This window comes from Oscarella lobularis, chromosome 5, assembly GCF_947507565.1.
Source record: "Oscarella lobularis chromosome 5, ooOscLobu1.1, whole genome shotgun sequence".
NCBI classification, from domain to species: domain Eukaryota; kingdom Metazoa; phylum Porifera; class Homoscleromorpha; order Homosclerophorida; family Oscarellidae; genus Oscarella; species Oscarella lobularis.
The window spans coordinates 3,497,252-3,516,984 of NC_089179.1; the positions used below are offsets into that span (position 1 = coordinate 3,497,252).

The 19,733-nt window shown below is 46.0% G+C and overlaps 8 protein-coding genes across 11 annotated transcripts; 2 read left to right on the top strand and 6 right to left on the bottom strand.

The window, feature by feature from the left end:
• Positions 1–252: 252 nt before the first annotated feature.
• LOC136187752 (uncharacterized) lies at positions 253–2,657 on the bottom strand. The gene is made up of 6 exons (XM_065975428.1): positions 2,549–2,657; positions 2,406–2,480; positions 919–2,142; positions 617–865; positions 484–566; positions 253–425 (listed from the first exon to the last, which is right to left on the bottom strand). Exons 3-6 carry the CDS (start codon positions 2,132–2,134, stop codon positions 396–398), a joined length of 1,578 nt encoding a protein of 525 aa, XP_065831500.1. The 5' UTR covers positions 2,135–2,142; positions 2,406–2,480; positions 2,549–2,657; the 3' UTR covers positions 253–395.
• Positions 2,658–2,737: 80 nt separating this feature from the next.
• On the bottom strand, positions 2,738–4,465 carry LOC136187754 (serine/threonine-protein phosphatase PP1-gamma catalytic subunit B). Its single transcript, XM_065975432.1, has 8 exons — positions 4,339–4,465; positions 4,157–4,288; positions 3,867–4,097; positions 3,608–3,712; positions 3,482–3,553; positions 3,277–3,428; positions 3,092–3,226; positions 2,738–3,040 (listed from the first exon to the last, which is right to left on the bottom strand). The coding sequence occupies exons 1-8, from the start codon at positions 4,388–4,390 to the stop codon at positions 2,930–2,932; spliced, it is 990 nt and encodes a 329-aa protein (XP_065831504.1). The 5' UTR covers positions 4,391–4,465; the 3' UTR covers positions 2,738–2,929.
• LOC136187753 (uncharacterized) lies at positions 4,192–5,936 on the top strand. Of its 2 annotated transcripts, XM_065975431.1 has the most exons (9): positions 4,193–4,479; positions 4,537–4,606; positions 4,663–4,828; positions 4,877–5,043; positions 5,090–5,146; positions 5,197–5,307; positions 5,364–5,493; positions 5,548–5,656; positions 5,721–5,936. In XM_065975431.1, the coding sequence occupies exons 1-9, from the start codon at positions 4,359–4,361 to the stop codon at positions 5,873–5,875; spliced, it is 1,086 nt and encodes a 361-aa protein (XP_065831503.1). In that variant the 5' UTR covers positions 4,193–4,358; the 3' UTR covers positions 5,876–5,936. The 2 variants fall into 2 exon arrangements, with proteins under 2 accessions (XP_065831501.1, XP_065831503.1); XM_065975429.1 differs by having other exon boundaries at positions 4,192–4,606.
• Positions 5,325–7,548, bottom strand: LOC136187756 (serine/arginine-rich splicing factor 1-like). 2 transcript variants are annotated; one of them, XR_010669990.1, is made up of 6 exons: positions 7,349–7,548; positions 6,858–7,293; positions 6,457–6,779; positions 6,098–6,380; positions 5,695–6,036; positions 5,325–5,634 (listed from the first exon to the last, which is right to left on the bottom strand). XR_010669990.1 is itself a non-coding variant. In XM_065975434.1 (3 exons), exons 1-3 carry the CDS (start codon positions 7,516–7,518, stop codon positions 6,549–6,551), a joined length of 837 nt encoding a protein of 278 aa, XP_065831506.1. In that variant the 5' UTR covers positions 7,519–7,548; the 3' UTR covers positions 6,349–6,548. The 2 variants fall into 2 exon arrangements, 1 of the variants encoding a protein (XP_065831506.1); XM_065975434.1 differs by lacking the exons at positions 5,325–5,634; positions 5,695–6,036 and having other exon boundaries at positions 6,349–6,779.
• Positions 7,549–7,578: 30 nt separating this feature from the next.
• Positions 7,579–8,494, top strand: LOC136187757 (intraflagellar transport protein 20 homolog). Its single transcript, XM_065975435.1, has 4 exons — positions 7,579–7,911; positions 7,968–8,053; positions 8,109–8,212; positions 8,269–8,494. Exons 1-4 carry the CDS (start codon positions 7,806–7,808, stop codon positions 8,348–8,350), a joined length of 378 nt encoding a protein of 125 aa, XP_065831507.1. The 5' UTR covers positions 7,579–7,805; the 3' UTR covers positions 8,351–8,494.
• LOC136187751 (HEAT repeat-containing protein 6-like) lies at positions 8,200–12,681 on the bottom strand. 2 transcript variants are annotated; one of them, XM_065975427.1, is made up of 26 exons: positions 12,522–12,681; positions 12,356–12,472; positions 12,163–12,303; positions 11,998–12,113; positions 11,758–11,950; positions 11,574–11,707; positions 11,459–11,525; positions 11,304–11,411; positions 11,181–11,257; positions 10,995–11,127; positions 10,843–10,942; positions 10,558–10,698; positions 10,409–10,502; positions 10,269–10,350; positions 10,133–10,210; positions 9,922–10,065; positions 9,807–9,875; positions 9,698–9,751; positions 9,520–9,644; positions 9,388–9,472; positions 9,178–9,324; positions 9,016–9,093; positions 8,905–8,958; positions 8,684–8,851; positions 8,491–8,632; positions 8,200–8,431 (listed from the first exon to the last, which is right to left on the bottom strand). In XM_065975427.1, exons 1-26 carry the CDS (start codon positions 12,609–12,611, stop codon positions 8,385–8,387), a joined length of 2,784 nt encoding a protein of 927 aa, XP_065831499.1. In that variant the 5' UTR covers positions 12,612–12,681; the 3' UTR covers positions 8,200–8,384. The 2 variants fall into 2 exon arrangements, with proteins under 2 accessions (XP_065831499.1, XP_065831498.1); XM_065975426.1 differs by having other exon boundaries at positions 10,558–10,797.
• On the bottom strand, positions 12,594–18,471 carry LOC136187750 (uncharacterized). Its single transcript, XM_065975425.1, has 5 exons — positions 18,382–18,471; positions 16,671–16,961; positions 13,199–16,617; positions 13,035–13,150; positions 12,594–12,980 (listed from the first exon to the last, which is right to left on the bottom strand). Exons 1-5 carry the CDS (start codon positions 18,461–18,463, stop codon positions 12,671–12,673), a joined length of 4,218 nt encoding a protein of 1,405 aa, XP_065831497.1. The 5' UTR covers positions 18,464–18,471; the 3' UTR covers positions 12,594–12,670.
• LOC136187755 (RNA-binding protein Nova-2-like) lies at positions 17,176–18,335 on the bottom strand. Its single transcript, XM_065975433.1, has one exon. The coding sequence runs from the start codon at positions 18,192–18,194 to the stop codon at positions 17,310–17,312; it is 885 nt and encodes a 294-aa protein (XP_065831505.1). The 5' UTR covers positions 18,195–18,335; the 3' UTR covers positions 17,176–17,309.
• Positions 18,472–19,733: the final 1,262 nt, after the last annotated feature.

The following is a 19,733-nucleotide window of genomic DNA, read 5'->3' on the forward strand; positions in this document are numbered from 1 at the left end:
TTCCTTCTCCGTATCTAAGATTACACCAAAAATTATTTCTTTTTTCTCAATAAAAAGCACGCTGATAGTATAGAATTATTTTACAACCACTCTTAGGAACATTATAACCGTGACACAAGAAAACATACGCATGTCCTCAACTAGATACATGCAGAAAGATACACAAGTAGTAGGCATGCGCAGAGAGAGACACACGACGGCGTTCTAGCCACGTGACATTGCAATCTGATACGGCAGTCTTATTTTATCAAGTTAAATAACAAGGGTTTGGGGCTTTTATTGAACAAGACTAACACAAATTAACTAAATATTAAAAACAGATCACGTATATACTGAATCGTGATCACCTTGATTATAAAAAACCCCTAAAAACCTGAGACACGTCACGAGCTTGATCATTCATCTTCAGCCATCCTGACGCGCTCCTATAAAAACAGCAACAAGCGCGTTTATTAATTAATTAATTATTCAGACAAGGATTACCGAGATCACGCCAGAAATAGACATATGACGAACTTCTGGGCGCAGGGTCAAGGTTTCTATTTTCGCTTCGCCATCCGGATTCCCTATAAAATTCAAATATGAGCCTTACGTTTACGAATACTGAGCAGCGTACCTCGAAGAAGCTCTTTGATAAAAGGATCTTTTACTTTCTTCATGTTTTCAATATTCAGCTTCTTATAAGAGTCGGCATCAGTATGACAGAAATAGAGCATTATGCCCAGCTGGCGCCAATCCAACATTTGGGTAGTAAAGCGAGGATCGGCGCTGTACATGATGCTGCCCGCTTCATACAGCTTGTTTGACCATAGACAGCCTTTTCCCTGATGTCGGTCAAGGTCGATCAATACCGCTTCATATTCATCTGAAATAATTTTATTTTACTATAAGAGTCGATAGAAGAAAAGAATACATTACCTCGGTTAAGTCGGTTTCGTCTAAAGGCGACGTTCTCGAGACGCACGTCGAGATGTGCAACGTGGCGACGTCGATGCAGGCAGGATAGTGCCACTGAAACACCTTTGGCAAAGTGAAAGAAGCATTTTCGCACTTCAGCCTTTGTCATGGGAAAGTCCAACACCGGATATTTTAGGAAGGACAGTGACAGAGTCAAATCAACAAAATCAATTGGAAGCAGACAGAGATCACTGTCACGGCCCTTATTAACAAACTTAGCCATCTTCGATCGCTCCTCTGGATCAATGATATGCTTGTACATATGACCGTTAGAAGCAACAATGATAGACGAAAGAGAAGGCCATTGCTCCACTTTCACCACTGAATCTGCTTCATCTTCCTCATTAGGCTTGCGAGGTTGTGCTGACGGCTCACAAGACTTTTTTTCCTCATAGTCAATCCAACTGCCGAACTTTAGTACTTCGGCAAGGTGCTGAAGAGACGCTTCTGAGAGCGGAATTCCGCAGTGCAACTTCAACTTCCAATCTTTTTCCGTCAATCCAACTTGCTTGACGTCTTCCACCTGTTCGTTCAGCTTCTTCCTGATGTCCTCCCTGTACTCGTCCAGCGACAATGGTTCGTACGTCAGCAAGAATTTCAGATCCTCATCAATCCACGTGACGTCGACGCGAGTCACGCAGCCTTCTTCGTTTGGCTTGGGAAAAAGGTAGGCGCTCCACTCCTTCCATTGAATCAAATTACGGAGAAGACGAAAGTTGTCCAAAAGGTACGACGCCGTCTGATAAATCGATTCTTCATATGCATGAGACTGTACCTCAAACAAAAGAGGAACCAAGTTGTTTGGAAGCGTGACAATCACGTCAGGTTTGCTCTTCTCTGACACAAAAATAGGTCCGAGAATTTCCATACCAGGGATTACTTTGCCTCCAGCTTTATCTTCGGATGTTCCTATTTCTGCTTTGACACCTTCCAATTCGAAATCATTTATCATCTTCTTAATTGAATTAGAAACAGCAGTGCCGGACTTGGCTCCATTAAAAGGAATATAAAGAGACTTAGAGTTAGGAGGCAGCTCGTCTTTCCAAAAGTCGGGGTTGTTTCCCCACTCCACCAAGGTATCAGGCTGTTTCCATTGTTGGGTTCCTGAACGAGTGTCAGAAGCTCCAATACGGCGGTGGAAAGCTGCATGTGACGTTCTCGGAGGAGGTTCAATCATGATCTCAACTAGAAAAGAGAGAATAGCACTAAACCCCCTTCGCTCATACGCTGAGCCCGAGAGAAGGAAATCACGTGGCAAGCACGCACTACAGAAAAGGCGTTCACGCTAGAAAGGAACCCCAGGACTCCGCGCGATTCGGAGGATCTCTACGTACGCGCTACGAAAAGTCTGATTGCGAGACAATCCGCGCGCGCGCGAGCTTCTTTACTGGAGTGGAAGCAAAGTAACGGTCGTCGCGAGGGTCCCTCAGTGATCGCGAATAGCTTACCGTGACGAAATCGATGCCGGGATGGCCGATGCTAGAAGAAACGACGAGTTCGTAAGCGAGCGCACGAATGCGAGGCTGCGAAAGAGAGACGAAGCCACGTTACGGTCGTCGCGAGGGTCCCTCAGTGATCGCGAATAGCTTACTGCAACGAAATTGATGCCGGAATGGCCGAAGCTACGAGAAACGACGAGTTCGTCAGCGAGCGCACACGATAACGGCCACGAAACGAGGCTGAAAGTGTGAATGTGACGCCCGGACTAAGAACCCCGGATTAAGACTTGATTGTTGATTTTTTTCCACAACCAAATAGCGAAGCCTTCCTTCTTCGTATCTATGATTACACCAAAAATTATTTTCTTTTTTTCTCAATAAAAAGCACGCTGATAGTATAGAATTATTTTACAACTACCCGATACCCACTCCTAAGAACATTATAACCGTGACACAAGAAACAAGACGCGTGTCCTCAACTAGATACACGCAGAAAGATACACAAACGCCATCCAGGATGCAAAGGCACACATCTACTTCTTCTTCGCACCAGCACCCGCCTTTCCGCCGCCACGGGGCGGAGTCTGAGGTCGACCTCCCATACCAAGACCCAGCTTCGATTTCTTATCCGAAGGCTTCAATATCTAAGAAAGAAAATATATATATAATTGGTCACGTGATAGTGGTGATGGCACCTGAAAGGAGCACATGAGCGTCTCATCGACGCTCATCATCGATCCAGCGTTGTCGAACTCCCCGCAATAGTTCGGAGCCGAGAACAAAGTCACAAGCTGTCTTTTTGCAAAGAACTCATACCCATCTTCAACCACCTATAAGGAGAGGAAATAATATATACCTATATGGAGATTAGGTTGTTTACCTGATGAGCTCTGCATATGAGATCAAAGTCGTGTTTGTGCAGAAACTTGGCGACGATCTCCGGCCCGAAAGTGAAGGAGACGCCGCGATCGTTCTCGCCCCACCCACTCACTTCCTTATCGGGATCCGACCAAAGGAGATCGCACAAGAGACCTAAGAAATAAATAATGTCTAGGAGGATATTATTAATTATTAATTATAATAACCTTGATCCGGTACGTCAGTCGGTCTCATAATTCGTCTTATTTGCTCCATGGATTGAAGATCGGGCGAAAGACCTAAAAAACACAGAGAGTCATTCTTCGACTAGGGGACGGAATGTTGCTACTCGCCTCCATGGCAACAGAAGATCTTCTCATCCAATATAGCGGCGACGGGAAGACAATTGAAACAATCCGTAAACGTCTTCCACAATCGAATATTATACCTCCTCTTGCCTTAATTAATAAAATTAGGATTAATGAAATTAGTTAATTTAATTAATCCGAAATGTTCGAATCTCCCGTTATACCTTCTCTTGTCTTAATTAAATTATTATTAATTTAATTAATTAATCTAATTAATTCTAATATTCGAATCTCCCTCTCTTACATTCGTCGTAGAATCCGTAGATGCGATTGATGCTCGCGCACTCGTGATTGCCTCGAAGAAGAAAGAAATTCTCGGGATACTTGATCTTATAGGCGAGCAATAGGCAAATGGTTTCGAGCGATTGTTTGCCCCGATCGACGTAATCGCCCATGAACAGATAGTTCGATTCGGGTGGAAAGCCGCCGTATTCGAAGAGACGGAGTAGATCGTAGTATTGGCCGTGGATGTCGCCTGCGAGTGAGGAGTTTACGCGAATGGTGCGCGTTTCTGCGCGCGCGAAATCGTCTTACCGCAGATTTTCAGTGGCGCTTCGAGTTCGAGGAGGATTGGCTGGCTTAGGAAGATCTCTCGCGATTTGATGCAGAGTCCGCGTATCTCCGCTTCGGTCAGTTGGACGTTTTTGCCCGGACGGGAACCTCGGACTGGGAGACGGTTTGTTTTCGTTTATTTTACGGCGACGGCGGCGGCTAACCTTCGAGTAGACGAGATATTATGCTGTCGATGTTGAGTTTTTCGTCTCCCATGGTTGTAGGCGCGAGGATTGGCGCAGAAAGAGCGGATGCAAACGAAAAACAAAACTTCCTAAGCGATCGAATCCGGGATCCTAAAAAAAGTCGCGTGACGCAAGACATGAGTGTCATACCTAGCGAACTAAAAGCATTGGAACTAGACTTTAGAACGAGATTAAGCGGATGCGAACTCATAACATGCCACCCAACCTTCGTTCTAGTCTCCATCGTGTAAGTATCGCAAGACGTCGAATTTTTTATACACTCATTTTTGAAATTTTCCGCAGCCGATCGACGTACAGAAGACTTCGCGTGGCAATACAATTCCCATCCGACTATCCAGACGCTCGACTCAACGTCGAACTAAAGAGCAAGACCGTTCCGCCGAAAGTTCTCGAGAAATTGACGCGACTCTGCGACGAAGAACTCAAGCAGTGGATTGGAAAGGAACAGGTATGTAAAGAGGCTATGTGATTTCGGGGGCGTGGTCATTTTCTCTAGGTTCTGTCTTTGTTGTTGTTCGTTAAATCTGCCGTCGATAATAATCCGTTTCTCGCCTGCTCCGACGAAGTGAATTACGTCAAAAACGAAATCGTGCGCGACGGTAAAGACGAAATTAAAATTCGTCAAAAGTCGGGGAAAATTATTCTTCGAATCAACGAAGAACGGTAAAACCATTCAAAAAAATTGAATACAATTAATTAATTAATTTAGATACTTCCTCGGTTTTCAATTGGTAGTTGGCGAGAATTACCCAGAAAACATTTTGAGGTCATATAGTACAGTAGTTGATCTCTATAATCCATCACTTATATGTATAGTGTTGAAGTGTTAGAGAGCAATTTTCCTAAAGATCTTACTGTCATGTTCGAAAGTCAAGCGCAAGAAATCGCGCGAAGAAGTGCAACGCCACCACTGAAAAAGAACCCTAAGTAGGGGAGACAATATGTTCTTATATAATAAATAATTTTTTGTACTGTATATTCAGAGCGCCGGCATTTCAGCCGTCACCTTGTATAAAAGAAATCGCTTCGTTTTTAGCGAGAGAATGCGCTATTCGCACTGTCGCGGGAAAGTGTCACGTATGTGGCAAAAAAGCCTTACCAGAAGATCCCAAGGTATCACATCAAAAAGGAGCCCTTCGAATAAATAAATAAATAAATGTTGAATAGAAAGTGACGTCGGATCCTTGCGGCGACTCGCACGTCGAACGAGTCTATTGCGGTCACTTTTATCATTACAAGTGCCTGGATAAATACCTGCAGACACCGCCGTTCAAAGGTATAGGATCAATGATGAGTGATTGAGTCTCGAGTTACCTTCTCTCCTTATATTTTTTTAATAGGCGGAAAGCCGTGTCTTCACACTGACTGTCGAAAGCGGATCTTCCATGAGAAGTGGAAAGCGTCGCGAGATCCCAAGTTGGCGGAAGATCGCTGGGCGCACCAGGAAGCGAAACGAAGGGAGTTGGACGAAGTCGTCGATTTTCTAGGATTGTGATTTATATAGCTAAAAATCAATATACAAAATATATTGAGATGAGAAGAAGATGACGATGATGGGGGCGCGGTTCCTTTCAATATCCTAGCTTTGTCCTAATGCCCTCTATACATTTGCATTGCATGGTCCTATAGAGTCACATCCCTCTCTCATACCATCGACTAATTTCAGAAGAGAGTAATACTTGAGCATGGGAGGGAATAGCGTTTTTATAATCAATACCTTATATCATCGCCACGCAATCAGTAAACAATGTGCTTCTAGTGGTGGATATTGCTTTCAGTTTGTGCTATTGATACGAGCTCGACGTCACGTTTGTTTGCGCTATTCGAATGCAATCCTATTGATTGGTCCGTCCGCGCGGTTGGTGCGTGTCACTGTGCGCGGGCCGCGGGGGACGAAGAGAGGAGGAGAACGAGTGCGAGAGTGCGCCTGTAGTCCCCGCCGGGTCCGACAGTGAGTCTGCGCGAGGATGAAGCGAACGAGTGACAGATTGAAATCCAAGCTAGTCGAGAACAAATACGACGCGATCACGAACGAACCACCAGCAAGACAGGACAGACGCACACAGACAACATTACCATATCACAGAGCCAAGAGAGAGAAGAGTGAGAGAGAGAACTTGGCCTCTTTGAGAAATCCCAGCGTGTCATTCCTTTTGCTCTCCCTTCCTTCAAGAACGAGATCTTGAACGACTGCGACGTCTCGGCGAATACGATCGCGATCGCTTTCTCGGACTGCGCGAACGACTGCGCGAATAACGACGCCCGCCGCCGCCGCCGCCGCCGCCGCGCGGCGACCTCGACCTCTTCGGAGACCTAGATCTAGATCGTCGTGGCGACCTCGATCGTCGCGACGACGACGACGCTCCATCTTCAACAACACGAATTCGAGACGTTTCACCCTTAAGGAAAAAATGATGACGTCATAAAATTGTGACGTCATAATTTTTATGACGTCATTGATGACGTCATATACTTACTTCGTGCGATCGAAATTTCGTGTCGTTGAGATGTCGTACGGCGTAGTCGACGCCGCGCGCGCGCGCGAATTCGACGACGCCCGTCCCGTCGCGATAGACGTCCGTGTAGCAGACGTCGCCGGCTTCGCGAAAGTGATCCTTCAAGTCCTGCCAGCTGCCCGTCGTCGGAAGCCCCGTCACTTTGACGCGATAGCCCGATCGCGAGCGAGATCCTCCGCTGGGGGACCCCCCGCCGCCTCCGCCGCCTCCGCCGCCGCCTCGACGCCCGCCGTAGCCGCCGCCGCCACCGCCGCCGCCGCTGTAGCGATCGTATCCCCCGCGATCGCGAAGTGGGACCCCGCCGCGACCGCGTTCCGTGCCGCGACACGGTTCGACTCGAAGGCGATGGCCGTCGAATTCGTAGCCGTCGCGAGACGACACCGCGTCGTCAGCATCGCTAGAAAAGAGTGCTTGGGGGAGCGGGGCGCTTCGCGTTTTCTCTCTGCCTGTACCGATCGTCGTCGAAGTCGATGAAAGCGAAAGGGGCCCCGTCGCGTTTGTTTTTCAGTTCGAGCGTGACGATTTTGCCGTATTTGTAGAAGAGATCTTCGACGTCCTTTTCGCGCACGTCGTGCGGGAGATTGCCAACGTAGATGCGACAGTTGCGATCTCTTCGAGACATTTTGCTACGGGGTCGAGATCGCGCAAGCGCCGTGGCGTTACTACACACACACACACACACACACACACACTACACTTGACGCTCACGTTTTTCCGTTTTTAGTACTTTCTACTGAGAGGTTTAACTTCTAGACGCGTTTCTGTTTTCGAATGCACTACTCGTGTTATGTCGATGCGTTCTTTGGGTTACGAACTGCCGCAAGAACGACTTTTTTTGCCGTTCGTTTTGCATCGGGATAGCGCGCTTCAACCTAGCCCGGATAGTGTGCCCTGTTGCTAAGAGTTCTCATGTCTGGGCTTCATTTCGACGAGTTGTGGAAGGTCCGGCTGTTGGATCCGGACGCGAGCGCTCGTACGCAGGAACTGAAAGACGAATGCAAGAATTTCACAGACAGTAAGTCGTCGAATTCGCGCCGCTAAAAAGAAATAAATCGACATCACCTCGATCAGAAATGGATCATTTTCAAAAGTTGGTCGACGGTTTTATCGACGTCGTTAACAAATTAGCGAAATCTGTCGAAGAAGAAAAACTGCTGGTATGTGAATTGAAAAAAAATGAGATTCGATTTTTCTAATAATTTTTCTACGTAGGCTATTGGATCACGCAATTCGTTGAAATCAATGGAAAAACATAGGGAATCGGTGCAACAACAACTCGGCGCTTTGATTATGGAAAAACGCATTCAGTTGGAAAGGTAAATAAATTAATTAATAAATTATGACTAATAATGATGGAATATTTCGTCTATAGATATAGAATTGAGTATGAATCCCTGCTCAAAGCCGAAGCCGAACAGAAGGATTTCATAAATCAATTACTTCGTCAATCGTAAATAATAAAATAGAATAAACAATGGTACGTACCCTTTAGTCTGTGTGGCCCTTAGAGGTCGTCATTTGCATAATTTTCGTTGCTAGAATATTTTGTGTTACTGTAGAAAATAAATAAATAAAAAGAATGAGATTTATTTACCTAATTTGGTGTATTCTTCTTCTTCGTCGGTTGCCTCCAAGTGATGTTCTATTCCAGGCAGTTTTTGTCTTAGAACGTCCGCTATCATTACTCTGTCTGCTTCTCCAGCAAGTGTTTCCACGTGACATATGCATTCCATAAGCTTTACGCAGAGATAATCTATTTATCTCTTATGTTTATTTTTCTACTCTACCTGGAGCTTGAGGTTTTTCCTATACTTGACTTCTGAGAAGTCGGTGAGTTCGTCGCTTTTCTCCAAAGCAGTGAAAAGAGAATCGACCAATATTCTTAGCGTTTGTTCTTCGTGTAAGTGGTCTCGTGACGAAAGAGAGCCCAAGGCGGAAGCAGCGGTAATTCTCACCTAATCAGTGTAACATGCACGAGAACTATCGGACCTATTATTAATTAATTTACTTTGAAATTTTTGCATTTGCATATAGCGTCGCAAAGGACACATAGAAGAGGATCCTTATCAGACAGGAAAATTAATACGATAACCTCGATTATGTATGTATGTGTACTCACTATCACAATTTCACGAGAATCTAAAAGAAAGACATTTCTAAGAAGGTGACCAGCTGCGTGACAGGCATTCCATCGAACCTAAAAAAGGTGAGAGAGATATATTATAAGGAAAAATAAATTATAGGGGTTTGGAGATAAGGCAAAATCAATCTCTTCTATTACCTTGACATTTCCGGTTTTGACTCCCTTAGAGATGACTCCAACCGCGTCAATCAAACGCGGTATTATCAGAGACTTGTACTCGCTGACAAATCGAGCGGATGCGAGACGGAACAAATTGCCGACTGCTCGAAGGGCATTGCTTCTGACCTGACGTCACCCAATCAATAATGTATATGTGATCAAGGGGGACAGTATTACTATACAAAGTACCTTGTCATTGTCTTTACATCCTTTCACTGCTACTTCCAAGAGAAGTTGATACATCTCCGGAGGACAGAAGTCTTCACAATCGAGTCTGAGTGCAATTTAATAGAGATAATGATAATGTATTGATTTGCTTACGAAAATCCAGCCAATGAGTCGGCAAGGTTTGCAAGTGACCAAGCGGCTTTGATTCGAACGGCGAGAGCCGCGCTTCTCATAGCCGAAGCGACCGCTTGAGAAGCGTCCAACATAAAAGGAATGTCCTAAAAATTAGAAATTAGTCTATTGAACACTGAGGCTTCAAAATAAATCTGACGCTTAGGAGACTTTCATAGGAAACAAAAATGCCAATAACTCGAATAGCAGCCGCCTATAATAAAGATCCCTGTCTCGAGACATGGGGATAAATAAATAAATACTTTTACCGCTATAGTGCTCGTCTCATTCTGAACAAGACTTAGGCAAATGCTAAGAACAAACGCCTCCTTCTCTTTCTACGTAAACAATATCTCTATCTCTAAGGACTCGACTTTTCTATACTGATAATTTGGAGAAGACTTCAGCGCCGATATTTCCGAGACACTCGATCGCTGATGCACACAACGTCTTATCGTTACCACTCGATTCCACAGAGAGAAGTTCCGAGAAACTTCCAGATAGTATTTGGTTCCAATAGACGAGAACCTTAGAGTAGGGAAAAAAAATTCATCAATGATGATATCCCCACATTTTAATTAATTAATTAATTAACCTGGGCTATCAGGTCATCGTCCTTGGAGGCATCGTTTCGAAGTATCTCGTTAATCCGAGCTGACCATTCATACAACACCTAGATATGGAATAGTATATAATCAATAGATTAATTAATTAATTAATTAATTGTGTGCCTGAGTTGAGTGAAATCGACAGCCGGAGTCATCATCTGATAGATGAAGTATCGCGACGTCAATGACTTTACTCCAAAAAGATCTAGAGATCATTTATGTGACGCTAATAATGTACCCGTTCAGCCAATGGTACTACTTACACTAAAATCTCGGAATAGTTTTTAAATAAGAGGGCGAAAATTCTCAAAGCGACTATGCGAACGGGAGGAAGTGAAGGAATGTCAGTCCAGGAACCTGCAATCAAAATTAATTAATTAATTAATAAGAGGAGATATCTATATGATCTTACCTTTGAGACGAAAGCATCCGAAGCAGGCGTCTAGAATCCAGGGAGTAGATGACGTACTGTCTACTTTAGCCGATGTTTTAATTATTTGATCCGAGCCACCAAAGAGCCACGTCAGAAAAGCGGAATCCAATGGGATGTCGACTGAAGAACATTTTAGCAATGACGCAACTTCCGGAAGCGGAGAACACGCGGATAGGAGAGAAGCGAGACAGGACAAAGCACCAGCACAAACATCAGGATCTATGAGAATATCATGCACTAAGACTATGATATGAATCTTTTCACCTTTGTCTCTGACTAGAGGAATGAGAATGTGGGCTGCTGTTGATAGGTAACCAGTACGGAGTCTGTAGTACGGCGAATTGGATATAAGCACTGATAGACACTAAGGAGATTATTATAATAATTAATTAACGTAATTGAAATTATGCACTTGCCTTGAGGGATTTGAGAAGGGATTTCTTGTTGAGAAGACCGCGCCAAATGACTCGGTATAGAGTGCCGTGAAGTTGCTGGAGCATGCTACCAAGTGAGATAGAGAACGGAATAAAGGAAGTCGCCACGTGGTCACTGCAAAATAAATAAATAATTAATTAAATAGCCTTAATTTTCAATATTTTTACCTGTCGTCAGCTGCCATTAATAATGGTTTAGAAGCGTCCAAAAAAGACATCAAGACTCCAGCTAAACATTCTCTTACCTAAACAAGATGTATCTCTACAGATCTCTAGAGATTCTCCCCTTACTTTCTGAGACGGATCGCTTAGCAAAAGAGTGAGCAAACTTGAACGACAACTCGGAGAGTCCGATATAAAGGAGCCCCAGTATCCAAACACGACTTTCTTATCAACTAGCTAGAATCACGTTATTAGAGTCAAGATGAATAAATAGACTATGTTACCTCCGATATTTTTTGGAGGCAATTCAGAGCCGGAATTCGAATCCGTGCCGCCATACCTCTGATATATCTATAAGACGTTTGTTTCTCACAACGTTTTGTGGTTGTCTAAGTTTACGTATGGCTTGTCATGCTCTGGCCCGTCTCTGAGTCCGATTGCTCGGATTCTGAACTAGATGGTCTTTCGTAACTCGGAGGAAAAGAACCGGGGGATGTTACGGCTATTTCCGTGTCTGCATAGAGTGCAAAGCGCTAAAGAAACGTTCACTACTACACCATGGCAATCTTTATGTTTTTTTTACTTTGAGAACTGTCATTAGAGTGCCGATGCTTGATTCGATGAATAGTTTTGAGGAAGTGGCAATTAGATTCTCTAAAGTTTTCAATGCTGCTATTAGAACGTTGGCTGATTTGTTGAAATTGTGCAAGAAATGACAGACGAACGGCAGAGTGGAATGAATCAATTCTCGATTCGACGAAGACTGAGAAACTAGACTAAACACTGACTCGAATAAGATAAAAAACGGAGATATTATTAATACCTTGCACATGCAGCTTCCATGCATCGAAACACGAGATAACAAATCTCGTCGTCCGGGCAAGAGGCGAGAAGGGATACGAGAACGGAAGTCTCGCTTCCAATCAATTGGTTCAAAAACTAAAAAAATTCAGAAGAGACTTTAGCAAAGTAAAGATAGACTATGTACCTCTCTTATGTCAGCATTTTGAATTAGACTAAGAAGAGCAGTGAGACCTGATACTGTCGATTTTCTCGCGCCACTTGGCTCCTTCACGTAACTCACGCATAAACTAAGCATTTGCTCGAGAGACGTTCCAGAAAAGATTCCCTGAAACGAAATCGACTCTACGAACGAAACCCCCCTCGAAATCTCGTTTCACCTTTCGCGATTCGGCGACTCTGTGAATAAAACGAAATACGCTGCTCGCTGAAGACTCGGGATAGTTCTGAAGAGCTTCTGTTCGTCGAATGAGGCGATCGACGATTAGGGAGACGTTCTAGAGCGCGTTTTTCGAGTCGGGGAGATCGCTGGAATGTGATGCGAACTTGGGAGGAGAAGTCGGTCACGTTTGCTAGAGACGCGAGCCATTTGGCTTCGAGTGCGAGCTCTTCTTTACGTTTTCTGCTTCCTGACATGTTTCTACTTTCCCGGATTGCTTTATGTGATGACGTCAGATCGTATGAGATATTTACGTTTACGTGGTTACGTCCAAAAGTCTATTTTTCATGTAGCCCCATATCTCGGCCTTCCAAAATGCCTCGAAGAGTTTCTCCAGCGTAGCTTCGCGACCGTGCTTCATAATCCAGTCTTGAAGATCGTGACGAAGTCGAGACGCGTGACTATCGATTGAATAGGGCTGCGTAGATTTCGTTATCTCCAACTGCTTTTCAATCATCGACACCTTGGTTTCGGAAATTCCTGGACACTCCACAAGCAATTGAAAGACGAAATTAGGAATTTCAAACCCACGCATAAACGAATCTTTTCCTTCTGAATTAGATCTCCTAAAAAAACAAAAAAATTCAAACAGAGAATATCTACGCCATTGGGATATATACACGAAATGAGCGACGCTGCGAATGTCGTTCATCACGTCATCTTGAGATAAATCTAGACTACTGCTCAATGAATACGTACGAAGATTAGACAGCCCACTTGGAGGAGCCCAAAGACACTATATATGAGAGATTACAATACATTAGTATGCTGTATAGGTACGCACCTTCTCGTTTCCAAAAGCGTCGTCTTCGATGACGTAAACTTCGGCTGACAACTTCCTCGCGTTCAGACGCCAATCGACGTAGACTTTTTTCCCTGAAAATCCTCCACTAGACGTTTTGCACACTCGACCCTCAAGTTCGGGAGGATCTCGCGCTAATTGAATAAACGTCGACAATTTACGATAGTCGAAGTTCTGATTCGGAAAATTCATTTTCCAACCCGAACTGCATCCGTCTTCCCTTATAGTTAACCCCTCTTCGTTCTCGCAGTCAAACTCGATAGAAAGAGGACTACTTTTCTTGAGAACGAATCCATCTTTTTCCTGCCGTTTAGTCACCTTTTTAACTATTTTACTGTCTTTTGAACATACGACTAGTCGGACGGAAAACGAGTCTTCGTCTTGGACTATAGTCTCAGGTGCAAAAGGTATCGCATAGAGCTCGAGCCAACCGCTACAGACGGCTCCTTTGCCGCAAAATTCGGTAAGTTCCATGACAATCATTCCCTTCTCTTCCAAACGGATGCTGCCGTGAGAAGATCTTATAGAGGCGTTTTTCGAGACTTCCGTGAGTGCTGCAAATGACGTAAAGTTCGACTCCCCTTTCATTTTATCAGCGTGAAGGAAGTCGATTGTGAGTGGACGAGACTCGTCGACGGAGAAGGGATTGAAAAATTTGAGGGTAACTGGCTTTGAGAATCGCAGTCCGTCTGGCTGGAGAGCAATGAAATCTAATAGAGTGCTGCCACGCCTAGGTAGTTTCCTAAAAGTCTGCGTATCTGGTGAATAGATTGCTACTGTTATGAGCTGAGGATGAGATAGGGCTCCTTCTGGTACATATAGGCTGCAATCGATTGATGAGAATTGAATTTCTCCTCCTTCTGGCCCTATAAGAAGAGAGCAAGAATCTCCTAGTTGAAGATCAAGCGATATGATATCCCCCTCCAGTTCAAGAGACCCTCTTAGATTGGATTCCTTCTTTCTCTTCTTAGCCACGGCTTTCATTCCTTCTTGCAGCTTTCTCTTCATTCCACTCGTCCTAGCCACGGTGAGAAAAGTGGCCTCTTCACCAGGGAACAAATCGTGAACGGTGCCCCAAATCGCTTCGAGTTCGTCCTTATTTCGTTCACCCCAAAGTCGAATCGTTTTCCTCAGACACTCCCTAGCCTTTTCCCTCTCATTCCTAAGCGCATGAATCACGGCACGCGTATGATAAACAAACCCGACTTCGTAGTGATCTTCCCCAAGTTGACTCACTCGCAGAGACAAGGCTCTATCAGCTACAGCTTCAGCCCTATCGAGATCTCCCTCACCGTTTCTCTTCAGTAAAGCATTCGCTAAATTCAAGAGAACAATACTATGGCAGTCTTTATCTGCTTCATTGCAATTGTCTAAAACCCCTTGCAGAACGCTAATCGACTTTTCGTAGTCTCCAAGCCGATAAAACGCGCGTCCGAGAGTCGCTTTGGCCATGAGTACCAACTCGTGTCGTTCCCCTAGAAAATGAACGCGAATTCGAACGCATTCCTCGATGCAACGCAACGCTTCTTCGGGGTCTTCGCGCTCGGAACCGGATAAATAATAGCGACCCAATTGGATTAGTGACGTAGCGTAGGTTGGGGAATTTTTCCCCGCCGATCGTTCTTTGATTTTCAACGCTTCGTCGATGAGAGCCTTCGATTCGTCATGGCAACCGAGATCGAGATAGGCGCGCGCCATCGCGGTGAGAGTCGCCCCAATATGCATATTCCATTTCGGAAAAATTTGACGTCGAATTTGTAGACATTCGCTTAGAAGCTCTAACGCTTTATCGTAATTACTCAAGTCGAGATGAACGAGAGAAATACTGAATAAAGTTCGCGCTATCGCTCGACGAGGAGCCTCGTTTCGTCGACGCAACCGAAGACATTCTTCGAGCGCAACAAGGGACTCCTCTCGACGATCAACGTCAGCAAGCGCGCAACCCAATTCGAGTAGAACGGGAGCCAACGGCCCACGTTTCAAACCGTAGACGTTTTCGTAATGTCGAACAGCCGTTTTGAGGTATTCTAGTCGCTTGTGGGCGTTCCCTGTAAGATCATGAATATCAGATAAATTTTTATATGATTCTGCTAATGTTTCTTCGAATGATACAGTCATTGTCGTAGCGAATGATGTAGCGTGTTCGAAGTGGGTTTGATGAGCCCGTCGAAGTGTGTAGCGTTTTTCGACGTCATCGCAGTTATCGGCGTCTTCGTACGATTCGTTGAGCGCTCGAAGGACGTTGCCAATGAAATCGTCTCGTGAAGAGGGTCCCTTCGCTTGAAGACGTAGCCACGCATCGAAACGACGCGAGAAAACGACGTGGAATACTTCGTGACTGGAAATGAATTTCACCAGGGACGTGTCTGAGGATGAGAGATGAAGAGATGGGCACGATTTGAGTTCGTTTTCGTCTACGTTGGGAATCCACGTCTTGGCGAATTTTAAGACGCAGTTGAGGGGGAGAGGTTCGGGCGCGAGACAGCCTAGGAGCAAGAAGACGAGACGAAGAAGATCGCTTTTGGAAACTAAAGCGTCAGCCAAAGAGACAGAAGAAGCGAGCATCTGTCTGGAGTAGGAGGCCTCTTTGATAGAATCAAAGTCTCGTAATTCCTTCATAAACGATTGCCACGTGGATTCATTTCGAAGTTGAACGCTCATCGCCGCACTGGAAAGAGCCAAGGGGTAATAACCAATTTCTTGAGCGGCTTTGAGGCACTTTTGACGATCGCTTATGTTGGATAGTCGCATTGTTAGTTCGACAGCATCGTCTTCTTCCATGCCGTTTTTTCCCAAGTCCATATGCGTGGTGTTTAATTTACATGATATCGTTTTCTGGCTTGTGATTAGAATCGTTCCGTTGCCCCAGTCGGGGTTGCCGGGCTCCGGCCAATGGGGACGTATTTCGTCTCGGACTTTCTCCGAAAAACCGTCGAAAATTAATAGCCAATTAGGTAGAAGTCTCAGTCTCTTTCTAACGGCTCCAAAGAGCAGTTCGACTTTTCGCTCGGCATTCTCTACTTCGCTACACATTCGCACGAAATCCGAATCCGGACAGAGATCGAGAGCGAGAACAGTTAACGTATTATTAACGGTATGAAGACTCGTAGCGTCAATTGTACTCACAATAGCCATTGGTTGTGAGATGAGCACACTTTCATAATAAAGACGAGCAAATTGACTTGCGAGTACGCTCTTACCAGAGCCAGGATCACCCGTGAGGATAACAGCTATTACTCCATTGGAATATTGACGTCGTAATGACGACACAGCAGAACGAATTCGTACGAGTTCTTTCGCTCGTTCGTGGATGTAATGCGCTGGATTGCTTCTAAGCATTCGAGCGCGAGTCTTTGGACGCGTGTCTTCAGATGAAGAACTCGGTGAAAAATCACACGTTCCTAAAAAAAAGAAAAAAAGTGAATGAAACCCTCATATATATATATATTGATACCTTTGACGTATTCAGATAAGATTCTATATGCGTTTGTGTTATTTGCTCGTTGTAGGCCGCGAAGGAGATCACCTATAGACGTTCCTTTCGTTTGTAGATGAACTAGGAGAGACATTGTGGGGCTTGTGCCGCCGGGAATAAGAGAGGATCCTTCGTCAAACTCCCGTGCCACTGTTTTCCATCCTCCATTGGAGTCCAAGTCTGATGAAAGCCACTTGGCGACGCGAAATGGAAGACACTCGACGGAAATGTCAAGCGGCGAGTAATCGCGCGAAAACATCTGCCTGTCGTCTAAATACAGAAAATAAATGCACAGCTTCACTCTGAAAATAAAATAAAATAAACATCATATCAAAATCCAAAACAAGCGTGGAGATGGCACTAAGGAAGAGATTGACTTCGCCAGGGTATAGAACACGTGAGCTGAGCCGTGGGCAAGCGCTCTTACCAATTAGAATAACATAGTATTAATCTTCACGGACGAGAAAAAAATGCTAGCGAGGGCTTTGAACGTTTAAATCAGCTAGAACAATAACTAACTACCTAACTTGAATTGAAATTCAGTAACACCGAAAACCGTAATCTAAAACCGCCTAAACAATCAACCGAACACAACAGAAAAGAGACGGAGAATCAACGTCACCAACGCGCTATGCCCAAGAGTAACTGCTGATAGGCAGCTCCAGTTGCGAGCGCCTCTCCTTGTATGCTAACATAGCGCTTTCCCAACGGACCCGCAGTCACATTATACGTGACCCCCGCCACCGGCGCAATAGCCCTCAACTCCGACATAACCGTATCGACGTACGCGTCAGATAAACACAATTCGATCGTCGCCATAGCGCAGGCGGCTTCTAGCAAAACCGACCGGCTCTCAACGAGAACCGGATTGCTAGAGGGTAGAAGCGGAGTGGAAGAGGGCGGAGGCGGAGGACGGTAATAGGGATGAAGACCGGTGGCGTCGACGGGGGTAGAAAAATGCGGGGGCGGTGGCCCTGCATTCCCACTCTCATACATATGAAATTCGGGAAATGCGGACGACGCCGGATCGTCCATAATTCGAACGGCTATGGGCACGCAAGCGGCGAGTACGGCGTCACGTGGTCCCTTGACGCGTACGACCGTCTCGAGTGGGCCGCCTTCGGCGCCGTCGCGCGGCGACAATACGATGCGAGCGCCCGTTTCGCGTTCGACCGGCACGATGTTTACGCCCGCTTTGCCGACGAAACGCGCTGCCATGACGCTGGGGATAGCGAGGTGGAGATCGCGCGCGCGATCGTGACGTTCGGGGTTCGGATTGCGCTCCGACTCCTGATCAATAATCGCCATTATTGATCGGATGGATGAGTGGAGTGAGTCTAGTGTCCCGGATAGGATGACGGGGCGTTCCGTTAGTGGTGTTCCCGGGAAGAATTGCTTGTCGGCCGACACGCGAATTGTCGCGCCCGACGATTCGCGCAATTGGCGAACGATTTCGCCGCCGCGACCGATTACGCCGCCGATTGCGTAATGAGGAACGAGCATTTTTATAAATCGACCGATGCCTGATACGGTTTTGCATAAAGGGGAACAGAGATTAATAATCTGCGAGGGCTCTATTGATTCGATTTGCGTGTATGTAGTGTTTTGGAGGCCGAGTCGCGTGTATTTCAGCGTCGAAGGTTCGACGGGGCCCCCTTCGCGTCCTTCTATGCATGCAGTAGGGTCGTACCGTCTGGACGCTTCCACATCGGGCCGCCTTGATTGTGCATAGGCCTTTTGCGAGACTGAGAAGGAGATTGCGGAGTCGCCATCGTCTTTTTTCCTGATGTCCCGTAAAATGCCCCGGACGCGAAATCCTTTCGATTCTCTCGCGATCGACAATGATCTTCGAAAAGTTTTGTAGCTAGTCTGCGGTTCGAAGAGCGTTCGTTGTGTCGTGTTTCGATCTTCCGCCATTTTGGCTCGGTCGTCGATGTTGCGTCATAATTTCTAGTCTTGCCGCCGGTCAAACCTGTATTCAAACCGGTTTAGAATTCGCACCTATTCGGTCAAACCAATGAGAGCACTGTACGTCACCCCACGTGACACAGCGGACCAATGAGAGCGCTGGGTGAATGGGCGGGACGCGCTCTTCAAAATAGCGACGAGCGCACCGATTTCCTTCAGTTGCGGCTGAGGGTGGGTGCGGCGCGGTTCTCTGCGTCTCATCCTTGAGATGGACTGGCTCGGGAGATTCGACAGAAGGCAAGTGAGGATAGTTGGAACTCAGCGTGGCCCACGGGTAATTCCGTGCCGGAGCCCCTAGGCAGGGCGATGGGGGGCTTATGCCTCGGTTTACGCACTGGGATTTAACGATCGCCAAAGTCTTATTGTTGCCAATAAGCACGGCTCACGTTAGGCACGAGTGAGCACGGCTTAGAGGGGGTGTTCAACCATGGCCTGGTTGCCGGCACTTATCTCACCCGATGGCACGATTAGACGGAGGATGACCCGGTCCAGGAGCCTTCGATTCCTCCATTGCACTGTCTTCATTGTTGACTCCTACAAACAGAAGTCAGCCTCTCTCCACTCCACAAGGCCCGGTTCTTCTCAGGAAGACATACCGAAGGCTTTGGTACCAGCGCACCGGGGTTTCGGTATTAGGGGCCGATCCTCATCCAGGTGGGTACTGAATGGAGTGGCCGAGGACCCGCAACTCGCCCGACATTTTTTGGAAGGGGGTCATCGCTTTGCGAAGACTTCCCTGGGCTACGACGCGTCCGAACCTCCCCGCGGTGTAGCCTGGGTAACGCGAATACGGACGCAACCAAAAGGTACGTACACGGATTGATCGACAGTAGCTAATCTCTTTTTTCTTCTAGGCAAAAAGTCGGACGATCGAAAGACGCGATGACGAAGAGAGCGGGACGCATTGAAAATAAATCTAGCTAGGTGAACATTTTTTCTCGTTAGAATAGGCTGTAGGTGCATGCACGTTTTTTGCTCAAATAAAATGGCTTTGCGAATCGCGTGTTTATCGCATCCACGTCTTGGGGATATCTGATCGATCGTCGCCCGCAAAGGAACGCGTGCTTGTGTATA